This window comes from Arvicola amphibius, chromosome 2 (genome assembly GCF_903992535.2).
Source record: "Arvicola amphibius chromosome 2, mArvAmp1.2, whole genome shotgun sequence".
Taxonomy (NCBI): Eukaryota; Metazoa; Chordata; class Mammalia; order Rodentia; family Cricetidae; genus Arvicola; species Arvicola amphibius.
The window spans coordinates 24,389,147-24,405,469 of record NC_052048.2 but is presented as its reverse complement, the minus strand read 5'-3'; the positions used below and the strand labels follow the sequence as shown (position 1 = coordinate 24,405,469).

The following is a 16,323-nucleotide window of genomic DNA, read 5'->3' as shown; positions in this document are numbered from 1 at the left end:
TCTCCCCATCCCCCAAGGAATTAATTGTGTTGGGCCCCTCCCTCTTGGAAAAAGTAAGTCCCTTGGGCCGCTGAACCATTCTTTTTTTTTTTTTTTTTTTTTTTTTGGTTTTTCGAGACAGGGTTTCTCTGCAGCTTTAGAGCCTGTCCTGGGGCTAGCTCTTGTAGACCAGGCTGGTCTCGAACTGACAGAGATCCGCCTGCCTCTGCCTCCCGAGTGCTGGAATTAAAGGCATGCGCCACCACCGCCCAGCTGCGCTGAACCATTCTTACACGTGTGTTCATTTTAACTTTGGACCTGTCCCTCTCCTCCCGCAACCCCAGAGAGTTTCTCTATATAACAGCCCTGGCTGTCCTGGAACTCACTCTGTAGACCAGGCTAGCCTCAGACTCAAAGATTCAGCTGCCTCTGTCTCCCGAGTGCTGGGATTAAAGGTGTGCACCACCACTGCCCGACTTTGGACCTGTTTCTTACTTCCGGGCTTTTGTTTCAGACCTCCCAGTTCTGCTGTCCAGAGTGCTGCCTAGACTCAACGACTAGGTCTCTGTACAGCATTGCTTCCCTAAGCCCACGTTCTGTATCTGTAGAAGAGGTGAAAAGTACACACCTCGGGGTCTAGGGCTAAGTAGCTGAAAGTGGGACGCGGGGCTGGGGTTTTAGCTCTGGTAAGAGAAGCAAGGGTCTAGGCTCAATTCCCAGCAGCGCAAAGATAAATTCAAAGAAAGTACCGAGCAACAGAAGGCTTACTCGGTTGAAGAGGGACTGGAAGGCCTGCGGCTCCTGCCTTCGGACCAAGACCCGAAACTGGTGCAGCTCACGGGAGTTCACCTCGTGCCCCGGCCCCGCCCTCACCTTTTGTGACGTAGCGGATATAGCGTGCCTCCCGGCACCCGAGTTAGCAGCCCGTGACCCACAGCTCTCCGAGGCTTGGCCCGTTGGAGGTCGCTTCGGTGTGAAAACGCGGGTGGATCTTACCGGGCCATGATGAAACTAGCTGCAGGCTTCCTTCTGCTGCTTCTGGAAGGTGAGAGGCTAGGGCTGACCTGCCCTGGTCTGAAAACGCGGGTGGATCTTCCCTGGGGCTTCCTTATGCTCCCTGCCTCCTGAGAACCCTTTTTCATTGGTTCTGTCTTCATGTGGTCGAACTGAACTACTTCATGGCTTGGGAAAGGTTGGATCTTAATTTCTTGTCCCTAGAAGCTTCTGGGGACACTATAGTCATCAGACATCACCTAAGACGGCCTGACCCCCTCTCTCACACACACCTACCTACCAATTCTTAATTCATGAGGAGTCTACTAGTCTGGATCTGGCCACTGGACGCGGAGTATGTTTTGGGGTACGGTCCATTCTTGTCTGTCCCCCTTCCCTGCAGTGCGGCTCCTGCCCGTAACACCTCTTCCAACTGACGATTTATCGGCCTCCACTCCGGGCAGCCCTCTCTCATCGACTGAATATGAACGCTTCTTCGCCCTGCTGACCCCAACCTGGAAGGCAGAGACTACCTGCCGCCTCCGTGCAACCCACGGCTGCCGGAACCCCACTCTCGTCCAGTTGGACCAATATGAAAACCATGGATTGGTACCAGATGGTGAGAGCCAGACCAGTGGGAACTCTAGACACCCAGAGACCAACTAGGCTCAAGGCAAAAGCTTCGTGGTCATAGAGGAGGCAGGGGAAGGATATGGCTGGCAGCTCCTGATCTCTGCTCCTGGAGACCTTGCTCCAGCCCCGGCTTTCCTATAACCTCTCTCTCCACGGATGCTGTCCTCCCTCAGGTGCTGTCTGCTCTGACCTCCCGTATGCGTCCTGGTTTGAGTCCTTCTGCCAGTTTGCTCAGTATCGTTGCTCCAACCATGTCTACTATGCCAAGGTGAGAAAAGGTTCAATCTGGTGATCCAGAACAAAGGTAGAGGTAGGAAGTTGAGGAAGGGCATCATTTAGTTCGTGCGCCCTGTCAGTTTGCCAAGGTGACTACTCTCCTTGGGTGCTCACACGAGTTCCCGTGAGTAAAGGAAAGAAGGGATTCAGGAAGAGGCCGAGCTGTGCCCTTCTGTTGTTTTTATTCAAGTCAGCCGGGAAAGAGTGAAGGCTGGCACCAAGCCTGATCAAATGCCCTTTCTTGGGATTGGATGCCCCCTAGAGGAACTGTGTTCCTTCCTCTTACCCAGGAGCTGTGGGAATTGTTACTTGCTTGGAAGGGGTCTGAGGAATCCCTCTGGAGCAGGGACGGCTGCTCTCTGGAAAAGGCATTCCCATCTTTCTTCTTCCCTTGCAGAGGGTCCGGTGCTCCCAGCCAGTCTCCATCCTATCACCTAACACTCTGAAGGAGGTAGACTCTTCGGCAGATGTCCCTCCCACCACCATGACTTCTGCCATGGCATCTCATGCCTCAGGTGAGCCTTCCCAGTCTGGGGAAACCACAGTTCCCAGGGCTCCAGGTGTCAGGGAGGAGAGAAGCTTTTGCTTTGCCTGAAATAAGTCAAGGCTCTCTTGTCCTAGAGTTTCTTCCACTGTTACTTAAGGTCTTTGTCTGAATCTGGTTTTCCTAATTCCAAAGACGGGTTTGCCTCGAACTCTTAGAGATCTCCAGTTAATAGCATTGCATGCTCTTCCGAGAACCTGGGCTCAATTCCCAGCCCTCACATGGCAGTCCTGGGAGATCCATCGCCCTCTTCTGGCCCCCACTGGCACTGCATGAATATGGTGCCCGGACATATATTCATACACATAAAATGAAAATAAAAATAAAAGCCTTCTAGGCCTTTGGTAAATTAATATCTTTATTTTAGAGAGTATTTGGACTGGGAGCATAGTTCAATGGTAGACCATGTACTTAGCATGTATGAGGCTCTGGGTTTGATTCCTAGTATCCCGCTCATTCAAGTAGAAGGAACTAGTTGCTAGTTCTTTAGAATATATGGTATTCTCTAGATGAGAGGAAACATTTGTTCTAGGGAACAAGTACACTTACTTGTAAGGCAAGTGGAAAGGTGACACCACCAACACATTTGTTATGACATCTTTTGACATTTATTGATTGTATATGCAAATATGTTCACGCGTGCGTGTGCGTGCATGTGCATGTATGTGGAAATCATAGGTCAGCACTGAGGGTCTTCCTCAGTCACCACATTTATTTGTTTGTTTGTTTGTTTTTGGATTTATTTATTATGTATACAATGTTCTGCCTGCGTGTGTCCCTGCAGGCCAGAAGTTGGCACCAGATCTTATTAGAGATGGTTGTAAGCCACCATGTGGTTGCTGGGAATTGAACTCGGGACCTCTGGTAGAACAATCAGTGCTCTTAACCGCTGAGCCATCTCTCCAGCCCCACCACATTTATCTTGAGACTGGGTGTGACCACGTAGCCCTGGCTGGCATGGAACTCACTTTGTAGACCAGGCTAGCCTAGAACTGGAGATCTGCCCCAATCTCCAGAATGCTGGGGTTGAAGGCACATACCATCGTGTCCAGCTTACACCACCTTAGTTTTTGAGACTGGCTTTCATGAAACTTGGAGCCGTGACTAGCAAAATGACTCCATGGCTAAGAACACTGGCTGATCTTTCAGAAGACCTGGGTTCAATTCTCAGCACCTACATGGCAGCTCACAACTGTCTGTAACTCCAGGTGGTGGTGGTACAAGCCTTTAATCCCAACACTTGGGAGACAGAGGCAGGTGAATCTCTTTGAGTTCAAGGCCAGCCTTGTCTACAGAGAGAGTTCCAGGACAGCCAGGGCTATACAAACAGAAACTCTGTCTTGAAAAAAAAAACAAAAAATAAAAAAACAAAAACAACTGTCTGTAACTCCAGTTCCAGGAGATCCAACACCTTCATCCATACATACATGCAGGCAAAACACCAATGCATATAAAATAAAAATAAATTATAAAAAAATAGACACATTAAAAGAAAAAGAAAGAAGGAAGGAAAAAGAAGCTCCGAGCTGCTGGGCATGGTGTCACAGGCCTTTAGTCTCAGCACATGCAAAGTAGATGGAACTCTGAATTCTAGATCAGCCAAGACTACATAGCAAGACTTTGTCTCAAAGAAATAATTACTTGCTGGGTGGTGGTAGTGCATGCCTTTAATCCCAGTACTCAGGAGGCAGAGGCAGGAGGATCTCTGAGGCCAACATGTTCTACAGAGTGAGTTCCAGGACAGCTAGGGATACAGAGAGAAACCCTGTCTCAAAAAACAAAAAATAAAAATTAGTTGATAAAAAGAAACCTGGAGCTCACTGACTAGCCTGTAACTCCTCAGCATCCTCTGTCCACACCTTCCCAGCACAGACTGTAGGCACATGTTGCCATATCCAGACTATTTCTTTAAATCTATTTATTTATTATGTATACAGTATTCTCAGTATTCTGTCTGCATGTATGCCTGCAGGCCAGAAGAGGGCACCAGATCTCATTACAGATGGTTGTGAGCCACCATGTGGTTGCTGGGAACTAAACTCAGGACCTTTGGAAGAGCAGGCAGTGCTCTTAACTACTGAGCCATCTCTCCAGCCCCCCATACCCAGACTTTATGTGTCCTCTGAGGGCTGAACTCAGGTCTCCATGCTTGCAAGCTCTTCAGTTCCCCTCTAGTCCCAATTTCATTTCTCCCCCAATTTCTTGATTAAAAAACAAAACAAACACACACAATTTGTGCTGATACTGTTTATAGATAGGGTCTCCAGCCTTGTCTAGCCTCTATTCCATATGTAGCCAAAGCTAGACTTGAAGTCCTTCCCTGTCCCCACCTCCTGCGTGCTAAGATTACAGGCCGGTACCACCCTGGTGGCACAGATAAACGTGGTTTCTCCAGGGGAAGGAAATCTGATCTTTGTTCTTCTCTTCTCTTGGTCCTCTCTACACCTTGCTGCAGCCACGGAGCGCCAGGCCTTCCAGCCATGGCCTGAGCGCCTCAACAATAATGTGGAGGAGCTGCTGCAGTCGTCCCTGTCGCTGGGGGGCAAGGAGCAGCTGGGCATCCGCAAGCAGGCCCAGGAGCAGCGCAAGCAGGAGCAAATGCAGGAGCACAAGCAAGAGGAAGGGCAGGAGCAGGAAGAGCAGGAGGAGGAAGAAGAGGAGGAAGAAGCCAAACAGGAAGAGGGGCAGGGGACAGAGGAGGGCCTGGAGTCAGCGTCCAACCTGCAGTCGGACTCAGAGCCCAAGTTTCAGTCTGAATCGCTGTCTTCCAACCCTTCCTCCTCCTTTACTCCCCGGGTCCGAGAAGTGGACTCTCCTCCTTTGATGATGGAGAACATCCAGGAGCTAATTCGGTCAGCCCAAGAAATGGATGCAATGAATGAACTGAGCGATAACTCCTGGAGAAGCCCAAGCACTGGCAGGTACAGGAGATTGTGACTTCTTCATGGGCCCTGCCATCCCTGCTGCCATCTTTGGAATTGCGAAGCCCACTTACCAGCTTTGGTCTCCAGACCCTCTCAGACCTGCTTAGGCTTCAGGCAAAGCTAGCAGTGGCGGGCCCCTCCTGTTCTGTGCTCATCCTTGTTTTAAGCCCCACCCTGGGTTCTGGTCTTATCTCTGGCCTTGATTAGCACTAAAGCCTTCCGAAAGTTATTTCTCCATTTTGTTGTTGTTGTTCTTTAATATTTATTGTTACTTAGGTGTCTGTGTGTTTGTGTGTGTGTGTGTGTGTGTGTGTGTGTGTGTATGTGTGTGATGCACATGCTTGCAGGTGTCCATGGAGGTCAGAAGAGGGCGTCGGATCCCCTGGGACTACAGTAACTGGGTGGTTGTGAGCTACAAGAGTGGGTGCTGGGGACCAAACTTGGGTCTTCTGGAAGAGCAGCAACTGCTCTTCACCACTGAGCCATCTCTCCAGCCACTGTTTCTCCATGTTGGACTTCAGTTCCTCATTTGTATAAAGTAGGCAGTCGGTCCAAGGTCCTCTCAGGCTGCAGGATGGAGGTCCTCTGCTAAGCATGCTGAATGCATGTCACCAAAGCCCAACTGCTCAGCGCCGGGGAAGAGTGGATGTGGCTTTTCTGCCCCACCCCCTAGCCCATCCCCACCAGTCTGTACTGTCTTCTTGCAGCCTCCTGCAGCTGCCCCACACGGAGACCATGATGGTGCTATGCTATTCCATTATGGAGAATACCTGCACCATGACTCCCACAGCCAAGGCCTGGAGCTACATGGAGGAGGAGATCCTTGGCTTCGGGGATTCGGTATGTCCACCATGCTATTTAATGGATACATGCCACTGGACATTCCATGGGCCTGGTACTGTGTGAGCCATGGGTGAGGGGCTGGGCAAGGAAAACGTGAGGGGTAGCTTAAAGAGATTCCTTGGAAGGACATCTCCAGCTGCCACAGAGGAAGAAGGTTCAAGACCTAGTCTGGAAGCCAGTCTGGGCTTGCATGCACCCTTCAGCTCTTGAAGTAGTTAGGCTGTAAACCATCCCTTGAATCCTAGTCAGCATCTTCGGTACCTAGCTGTGCTCTTTTTCCTTCCAGAAGGTTCATAGAACGTATTCCTGTTGACTCTGGTGGTGCAGGCTATAGTCCCAGCTGCTCACAAGGCTGAAGCAAGAGAGTCACAAGTTCACTCTGTGGAACAGGCAGCAGAATGAACACAGCTTAGTGAGACCTAGTCTCAGATGAAGCTCAGTGGTAGAAGTTGCCTAGCATACAGAAGACCCTAGGTTCAGTCTCCAGTACCAAAACCGATACATAACAGAAACCATTTGTATTTGGATTCTCTAGAGAAACAGAACTGAAAGAATGAGTGTATATTAAAAGGGGATTTATTATTAGATTTGCTTACGTGATACAGTCTACGTAGTCCAACAATGGCTGGAGAGGCTCTGAAGTTGCTTAATCTGTGCGGACTGACGCACTCAGCAGCTCCATACTGGCGCTGGATGCGGACTGACGCACTCAGCAGCTCCAGACTGGCGCTGGAGGCCTGAGGATTTCCGCAGACCTGCTGGTCTTCCGTCTCCACTGGAAGCCCGAAGAAACTGGTTCCGATATCAGTTAAGGAATGCCGCCTCCGTACGGTAGCCGGACTTGCCAGCGAGCATGAAGGCAAGCAGGCCAGAAGCGAAGCTCCCTTCTCCCCTCTCCCTACTGTCTGGCCTACGACTGCCCAGTGCAGCCCACATTTAGGATCAGTCTTCCCCCTTCAAATGATCTGGTCAAGAAAATCCCTCACAGGAATTCCCAGTGACTGTTTTTAGTTGATTTCAAATCCAGTCAAGTTGACAACCAAGATTAACCATGAGAAACTCGCTCCTTGTCAGTGGACACCCACTCTGTCGTGCTTAATCTCCGCATGAAAATGACAAGATTATATTTCTACCTACATGTGCTATCACCACCCCACATACAACTAAACACATTAAGAATAAGTGGCAAAGTTCGAGACCAGCCTGGTCTACAAGAGCAAGCTCCAGGACAGGCTCTAAAGCTGCAGAGAAACCCTGTCTCCAAAAAACAAAAAAAAAAAAAAAAAAAAAAGAATAGGTGGCAAAATCCCTTGAGGAATGCTTCGTCTTCTAGTGTCCCATAATTTGCATATGATAATATATACATATATATCCAACACTTAAGCACTAATATTATCTCAATGGATGTTGCATTACATGATAAAGAAATAGAGGAAAGAAAACACAAATGTCTGCTTAATATGTGTGTATATATGCACAAACATGTCCTTAACAAAACAGGACGGGAAGACATGAGTTACAATCCTCATTTCCGTGACTGGTCACAGGGCCTTAGCTGGTGGTATTGATAACTTCTATTCTATGCTTCCTACCCTTGAATGGAGGGGTGACTCCTTCCTCTGTCCATGAAGGGTTGGGATCCTGTCCCCCTGCCTGGATTGGGTTGTTGTTTCCCATTGTCCTTGATCGCAGGGCAGGTAGTGGTAGCACCAAGAGGATGCCCTAAAGCCATAGGTCTCAACCTGTGGGTCGACCCCTTGCAGGGATCGCATATCAGATATCCTGTATATCAGATACTTACTTTATGAATCGCAACAGTAGCAAAATTACAGTTATGAAGTAGCAACAAAAAATTTTACGGTTTGGGGGTCACCACGACATGAGGAACTGTATTAAAGGGTCTCAGCATAAGGAAGATTGACAACCAGAGCCCTAAAATGTCTTCTGCACTCCAGACATGATCTTATCTCCATTGTGAAGAAGGATTTCAGTTTCCCCTTGGTAGACTGGATCAATCACCCTCCTAACATCTATTCCTTTAGCTTGGGACTTGTTCCCCAAAGTGGCGGAGCAGGGGGGCGGGTGTCTTAGCTTTAATGAAATGTAATGCTTGTGACTCCTGACGGGAGTGCTCCCGCTATGGAGCCACAACTCCTGGCTAGCAGAGCCCAGAGTCCAAGGAACAGGAAGAAAGTGTGTTCCTAGGGGTCCCTAGAGGAGAGAGTAATGGTGCTGCCCTCATTCCACTCCTCGATACCTGGACCCTGAACCCTGGCTAGGGAAGAAGTAATAGTGTGTATTGGAGGTTGATTCAAAGCATATGCAGTCTTCCGGAAAGCACTACCCCAGCACTTTACGCTGCTCCCATCTGATTGGCGCTGTAACTGTCTTAAAAAGCCATTCCAAGCCAGGCAGTGGTGGCGCACACCTTTAATCCCAGCATTCAGGAGGCAGAGGCAGGTGGGTCACTGTGAGTTGGAGGCCAGCCTGGTCTACAGAGTGAGTTCCAGGACAGCCAGAGCTGTCTCGAAACCTCCCCTCCCCCCCAAAAAAACTCCATTCCAAGGGCTGGAGTAATGGCTTAGTGGTTAAGGGTACCAGTTGCCCTTCCAAAGGAACCAGGTTTATTTCTAAACACCTGTATGGTGATTCACAACCATCTGTAACTCGAGGTCCAGGGGGATCTGACACCCTCTTTTGGCCTCCAAGAGCACCAAGCACACACGTGGTGAACAAACATGCATGCACACAGAACATCCATACACATAAAACAGAATTGAAAAAGTGAAAAGCCCATTCCACCATCCTGCCAAGCCAGCTCTCTTCAGGATGATGGGAACCAGTGAATTCCGTGAGCGGGGGCCCACTGGCCCCTTGCTTAGCTCAGAAGTGAGTTCCTTAATTACAAGCAAAGATGTGGAATACCATGGTGGTGGGTCAGGACGCTGTAAGTCCATGGGGGAGTTCACCGGAGGCATGGACGGGAACAGAAACTCCATAAGTATTCAAGTAAGGAAAACACACTGCAGTTTCCACAATGGTGCCTGCCACCAGGGGGATAATTGCCATCCTGGGGACTGGTGCCATAGTCTGTATCAGGGTTCTCTCAACGAACAGAACCCGGAGAATGAGCATGTCTGAAGGGGATGTATTGGACTGGCTTACATGATATGATCTGAGTGGTCCAGCCACAGCTATCTCACACCAGAGAGGCCAATAGTCTGGTGGTAGCTCAGTCCACGAGGCTGGATGTCTCGGCAGTCCCGACCAGGTACTAAAGCATGGGAAGAAGGTTCCTGGGGAGCAACTGGTCTTCAATCTACGTTGGAATCCCAGAGAAGTAGATTCTGAGATTAGTGAAGGAATGCATCTTTGATAGCAGCAGGATAGATGGACTTGCGGGCAAGAGTGAAGGCAAGGAGCCAAAGCGGAAAGCTGCTTTCTCTCTTCGCCCTTTTATCTGGCTTACCACCCTCCCTTTAGCTCTGCCCACTTCAAAGAGTCTGGTCAAGGAAATCCCTCACAGAAATGCCCACAGGCTTGCCTCTTAGTTGATTTTAGGTCTAGTCAAGTTGACAACCAAGATTACCACCACAGCATTTCAGGGAATCTGTAAAATGGTCCCAGTTCCAACATTTCTTCCACATTTAGCAAGTCCAGTCCCAGAAAGATATGTGCTTTTAAGGGTCCCTTTTTTGTCGTTGGTATTGTCTGAGGCTCAAGTGATGCTCTCTCAGCCTCGGGAGTAGGCAGTAGTTGGGTGTGCAGGTGCACCCTACCACACATGGTTCCTTGGTTTTGAAACACTACAATTCAGCAAACAACCACTGAGAGCTAACCTACCACTCATTCTTCTGTTTCTTTGGTTAACACTGATTGGGCACCAAATGTCTGCTTGACACTTGGGATGCTAGTAGGATACAAAGAAGATTCAAAGCTTGCTCTCTTGGAAACTAGTTGGGAAGAAAAAGATAGGGTGTGCTCAGTGGGTGAGTGCTTTCATATCCAAGGCACCTGGTGCCAAGCCTTGCTGGGCACTGGGAGATCAGCACTGTTATGGGAACAAGGAGAGAATGCCGAGAGAGAGCAGCTGGTGTCGCCAACATGCACGATGGCAGTGATCGGAGAATGTTCTTCAGAGAACCAGGGTTTAAACTGAGACCTGAAGGGAGTTAACAAGGCACAAGGAGGGACCCAGTGGTGGGTTCTTGGTAGGGAGAATAGTATGCACAAGGCTCTGCAGCAAGCAGGACCTAGCAGTTCATGAAGAGCTCAGAATGAACATATTCTCTGGCTGGAAGGAACTTCAGCCTGACGTGGGAGGTTTACATGGAGTCAGCAGTATTATAAGGGTGTGCTGGAGAGTTTTTTTTTTTTAGAAACGTAAGTTCAGAGGTCATAGACTCAGGGTAGTGTGCTTGGATAAGGGAACAGAGTCCATTTTCCTGAGCACATAGTATCAGAAGACAAAGTCAAACAGATAGGGTACTAACGTGGAAAGTCCTGCTGTTACTGGAGGCAGTTAACACTGCAGGGAAAGGATAAAAGTCCAGGGTCAGGGTCCTGCTGCTGTCCCCCTCGCCTGCTGCTGCAGGGTGAGCAGGGGGTGATGGTGGGCTGAAGGTGCACCTGACCAGATGATTCTGGTTGTGCTGAGGAGCACTCACTCAGGACCAGCACAGCTAGGAGATGGGTAACCCCACTCCGAAAGGAACTAGGCATGTGATGGAGAGCGGGTCTGAGAGATGGAAAGACCTGGATCCATGTCCAACTCTGAGCAATGTTCCTAACCACATGGAGCCTCGCTCTCCTCATGAGTAAGTGCCAGTGTTATTTGTGAGTACTTGTGGGATTAATGGCGTACGTTTTTTGGTGTTCGGTCTTACTATGTTGACCAGGCTGGCCTGGAACTCAGAGATCCATTTATCAGGGTCACCAGGATTCTGGGGTTAAAGACATGTGCCACCATGCCTGGCTGGTTTTTGTTTGTTTGTTTTGTTTTTAAAGAAAGGACCTCTGTAGGCCAAGCTGGAAAGGATCTCTATAGGCCAAGCTGGTCTAGAACTTGAAGATTTTGAAATTCCTGATCCTCCTACCTCTACCTTCCAAGAGGGTAAATCCCTGAATTTTTTTTTTTTTTTTTTTGGCAGTGTCTTGCCAAGTACCTCAGGCGGATCTCAATCTTGTGACACTCCTACCTCTGCTGGCCAGCACTGTGACCTCTACAAATATTGCTAGCACTAGCACTAACGGAACAGAGAGGAGAGTTATGATCCTTCTCGGGTTGTTTAAGCAAGGGTGGATTCCCTTCCCCCATGTCAGATGCCTGTGAGTTACTTGGCAAGGAGAACTTGGAGCTTGGGGAAGAAACCAGAGCTGGTATTAAAGATGGGGGTTCCACCTGCAGATGAAGTTTACTTAGGAGCTGGGAAACCATCCTGAGAGAACTGAGGGGAGGTCCCCGAGGGAGTCTTAGGAAGGATGAGCAAAAGGCCTTAGGGCAAAAAGCATTGACCATCATGCTGTGAGCTCTGGAGGGTTGATGCAGGGGAGAGGGTGACCTGCCAAGACTCAGCCTCTCACTCAAACTCCTGTCCCAGGTCTGTGACAATCTTGGCCGGCGACATACACCTGCCTGTCCCCTCTGTGCATTCTGCTCCCTGAAGCTGGAGCAGTGCCACTCTGAGAGCACCGTGCTGCGGCAGCGGTGTGGTGCTTCCCACAAGATACCCTTCATCAGCCCCTTCCTCTCAGCCCAGAGCATATCCACCGGCAACCAGGTACCTTGGCCGGGAAGCCTGCAGCAGGGAAGGCTGGAGGGACCATGGGAGGGGTCTGGGGGTAGAGAGGCCTGTGCCTCTCATGTGTCTCGTGTCCACAGGCAAAGATCCCAGAAAAAGGCCGCTTTGGTGGGCTAGATATGTATGGAGGCCTCAGCTCGGACTTCTGGTGTAACCGGCTTGCCTTGAAGGGCTGCGAAGATTACCGAGTCTCCAACTGGCTCCGGGCTGAATTCCTTAGCTTCCAGGATGGGGATCTCCCCACGAAGGTCAGACACTTTCCTTCAACCTTGTCCCCCTCAGGCACTCCTGGTTCTCCCTAGGACACTTATTCTGGAAAGCCAGAACTTGGGGCCCCGGCTCTGAAACCCAGTCCTTAGTGGCTTCCTGGCATTCTTTGACAGACCCTGCCCCCAGTAAATCAGGGTCACACTCAGCAAAGCAGTAGGAACCCTGTGCAGTGAGGACGCTCCAGACTTGGAGGCCAGATAGAGATAGAAGTTCTGACCCCAACTGTACCCATGGTTTGCTGAGTGACATTGGTCAAGTCACAGCTTACTGCAAGCCAGAGTTCACTCACGGCCACAGGGAAAGCCTAGACTCTGCCTGACCCTGTGGAATTCGCCTCCTGAAGCCCTCTTCCCATCTTGTCCAGTGCTTTCCCCATCAGTAATACCAGCGTATTTCCCCTTCCCCCTAAGCTGCCACCTCTGAGTTGTTGATCACCTATCGTGGCTGAGAGCCAGTCCCCAAGCCCACTCCATGGTTTGACAGCAGGCAAGGGCCGCAGGGGAATGGTTGATCCACTATTGCTCATCAGAGGTCCTTGTGCCCTTCCCCCTCAGGCCTCCTGATCATTGGACTATTAACTGGGTCACCTTCCTATGTTCTATACTCTCATCTCTGTGTGTGTGTGTGTGTGTGTGTGTGCATTGCTAGGCATGGCATCCAGGACCTTTGTATACTAAGCAAGCCCTTGACCACTCATGTGCTGGACCCCTACTTACCTCCTTCTGTATCCCCAGGAAGCTGACCAATAGGACACTCCTGGTTCCCCTTCCCTCCTGACTGTTTTCTAAGGACCCAGGACTGAGGGTGGAAGAAGACAAAAAGCACGGTGGGGTACACCCCAGCTATGCACGGCTTGCTTCTCTAGGGCCCTGGCCCACCCAGGACTGCCATGACCCTTAATCTAGAGACTGGTGTCCTGTCAGGGTTTTGATACTCTGTCCCTCTCCCTGGCTCCTGGTTCAGATTTGTGACACAAACTACGTCCAGTACCCAAACTACTGTTCCTTCAAAAGTCAACAGTGCCTGATGAAAAGCCAGAACCGAAAGGTGAGCTCCGACCCTGTCCTTGCCCCTTAGTGGCCCCTTAGTGCTCCTGGGAGGGTCTGGTCTGAGCCCCTCTTCCAGGAGCTGGGTTGTGGAAACAGCTCCTTGTCAGCTTCTCTGAGGCAGAGACCGCCAGACAGTGCCTCCTCCTCTTCCTAGTCTGGAGAGAGCCAGGTCCTCTCAGGCAGGAGCAGGCAAGGGGAGCTAATACAGATAAGAGGGATGGGCCCAGGAGGACCCAGTGGGAAGCCCTTGGCTGGCCTGAAGACGGGATGCTGAGTTTCAGTCTGGCCTACCAGCCTTGCTCAGTAGGTAGCCTACAGTACTTACTTCCTCTCTGAGTTTAGACCTCCTCTGTCTTAAAGGAGGGTGAGCCATTGAAACCCCATCTGCGTCCCTTTCTGTCCTGTACCACCTGCACTGGCTCTGACCGCTCCTCACGTCGCGCTCCCCTACGTACATACCTACGTATGTACTACGTACGTACACACCATCCTTTTGTAGGTGTTCCGCATGAGATGTATGTTGAACGAGAACTACAACGTGCTGAGCCTGGCTAAAAGTGAGGAGATTATCCTTCGGTGGAACCAAGAATTTAACACTTTGGCTCTAGGCCACTTTGGATGAGCCGGGGTCTGTGCTGTCCCTGCCCCAGCCCGACCTTTCCACTTCCTCCAACGCTTAGACCTCATCTGTCAGTAGGCTTCCAGGTGCCCCTCACAGGTCTCTTACTTGACTCCTACTCACATTTTCCTCGGGTTGGGACAGCAGTCCCAGAGAGGTCAGTGATGGGTGCTCCACGTGCCTTGAAGAATACCTTCGAATAAAGTGTTTATCTTCAGCCCATGTGCTCTATTTAGTGTGGTCCCCACCCTCAGCACCGCCACCGCACCACCTAGGAATCCACCATCCACCTCCAGACTCCCTCCCGTTGGGAGGGCTCCACCTGCGAATGAGAAGAACAGAACGTCCTGAGGACAGCTCTGAGGAAGCATCCTGCACCGAGAGAAGCAGCAGGAGCCGAGAAGGGATGCTGGCCTTCATCTCTGAAACTCTGGGCCCCACAAGCTCTCATGTGAATATGGGATTCTCAAAACCGAAGCCTGAGATCGTATCAACCCCAGAAAGTGTGACTTATCTTGCACTTCCCTGTGTGAGGAGGGAGGAAACTGAAGCTACATCCTGGAGCTCAGAAGCCACAAGCGTACAAGCTTTGCCAGATGGTCTCGAGGCCGAAGCACCTTGAAGCGTCACTTTGGCACTGGCCTGGAAGAATTTGGACACTCAACAAAGCAGTACAGCTGGAGAAAGCACATATAGCGTCTCTTCAATAGGCTACCCGTCATTAGCATTTTAGTTAACAGGAAACAGAACTTGGGGTTGGGGATGTAGCTCACTTGGCAGAGTGCTTGCCTAGCATGGACAAGGCCCTGGGTTCAATCGGGCATGGTGGTACATGGGAAGTGGATCAGGGTCATCCGTGGCTGCATAGTTTGAGGTCAACTTGGGCTACATGAGACCCTGTTTCCCAAAAAGGGGTGATAATTGTGGGGGACTAGAGAGATTGCTTAGCAAATAAAAGCATTTGCTTACAGGCCTGGTGCCTTAAATTTAATCTCCAGAACCCATGTTAAGAGGTAGAAGGAGAGAGCCAACTCCACAGTGTTGACACAGGTACCATGGCATGATTGCCCATTGCCGACATACATTTCCCAAACACACACACACACTACATCTCCACCTTCATAATAAAAACATTCTCAAACCAGGTGGTGGTGGCGCACTCCTTTATTTCCAGGACTCAGGAGGCAGAGGCAGGCAGATCTCTGTGAGTTCAAGCTCAGCCTGGCCTACAAAGCGAGTTCCAGGACATCCAGGGCTATATATTAGAGAGACCTTGTCTCAAAAAACCAGAACTACAAAATTAGAGGAAAAAAAAGAAGGCTCAATGGTTAAGGATACTTCCTGCTCTCGCAGAAATCCCAGACTTGGTTCCCAGCACCCATGTCTGGTGACTCCAATTTCCAAAGGTCTAATGCTATCGTCCAGCCTTCACAAGCACCTGCATGTACCTTGCACACATAGACACACTCAAGGATGCACATATGTGAAAAATTATTTTTTTATTTTAGTTAAAATTTAATTTCTCCCCTTCCTGCTCCTCTCTTCAATTCCTGCCATGTTCTCTCCTCACTCCCTCTCAAGTTAATGGTTTCTTCTTCTTCTTTCTCTCTCTCTCTCTCTCTCTCTCTCTCTCTCTCTCTCTCTCTCTCTCACACACACACACACACACACACACACACAATCTGCTGAGACCATTTAGCGTTGTGTGTGTATACATATTTCAGGGTTGACCATTTCGTATTGGTTAAGTTAATTAAGGGGTTCATCCCTGGGAAAGACTAATTCTCCCTCTCTCAGCCGTCATTAGCGGCCAGCAGTTCTTTGTCTAGAGGTGGGACTCCTCGTGGTCATCCCCCCTTCCACATTAGCAGGTACCAATGTTGTCATTCATTGTTCAGATCTTGTTTAGGCAGCCATATTGCTGAGGTACCATGGGTAAAGTTTCCCTGTCTTTTCTAGGAGACATGTTCTCAGATTGGGCTTCCTGTTCCTCTGGTTCATTCTGCCCCTTTTCGGAGATGTTTCCTGAACCTTAGCTGCAGGAAGTGTATTGTCAGTGTATCCACTGGGGCTGGGCACACCAGCATCAGTTGATCTTTGCATTGTGACCAATTGTGGTTTTCTGGAGCATAAAATTTCTTTAAGAAAAAAAAAAATCAAGAGATTGCCAGTCGTGGTGGTGCACACCTCTAACATCAGCACCCAGGAAGCAAGGCAGGAGGATCTCTGTGAGTTCAAGGCCAGCCTGGTCTACAGAGTGAGTTCTAAGCTAGTCAGAGATACATAATGAAACCTGTCTCAAAAATGGAAAGTTGAAATGTGCCCAAAATAGTAGATCTGGGTGTGGCTTAGTGGAAGAGCACCCTGACCTGCACGGGCCATCCTAGTTTCG

At 49.8% G+C, this 16,323-nt stretch overlaps 1 protein-coding gene across 1 annotated transcript; it reads left to right on the top strand.

The window, feature by feature from the left end:
* Positions 1–169: 169 nt before the first annotated feature.
* Positions 170–15,075, top strand: LOC119807874 (acrosin binding protein). Its single transcript, XM_038320070.1, has 10 exons — positions 170–1,024; positions 1,376–1,591; positions 1,779–1,873; positions 2,279–2,396; positions 4,881–5,346; positions 6,057–6,189; positions 11,793–11,972; positions 12,074–12,241; positions 13,227–13,310; positions 13,812–15,075. The coding sequence occupies exons 1-10, from the start codon at positions 982–984 to the stop codon at positions 13,932–13,934; spliced, it is 1,626 nt and encodes a 541-aa protein (XP_038175998.1). The 5' UTR covers positions 170–981; the 3' UTR covers positions 13,935–15,075.
* Positions 15,076–16,323: the final 1,248 nt, after the last annotated feature.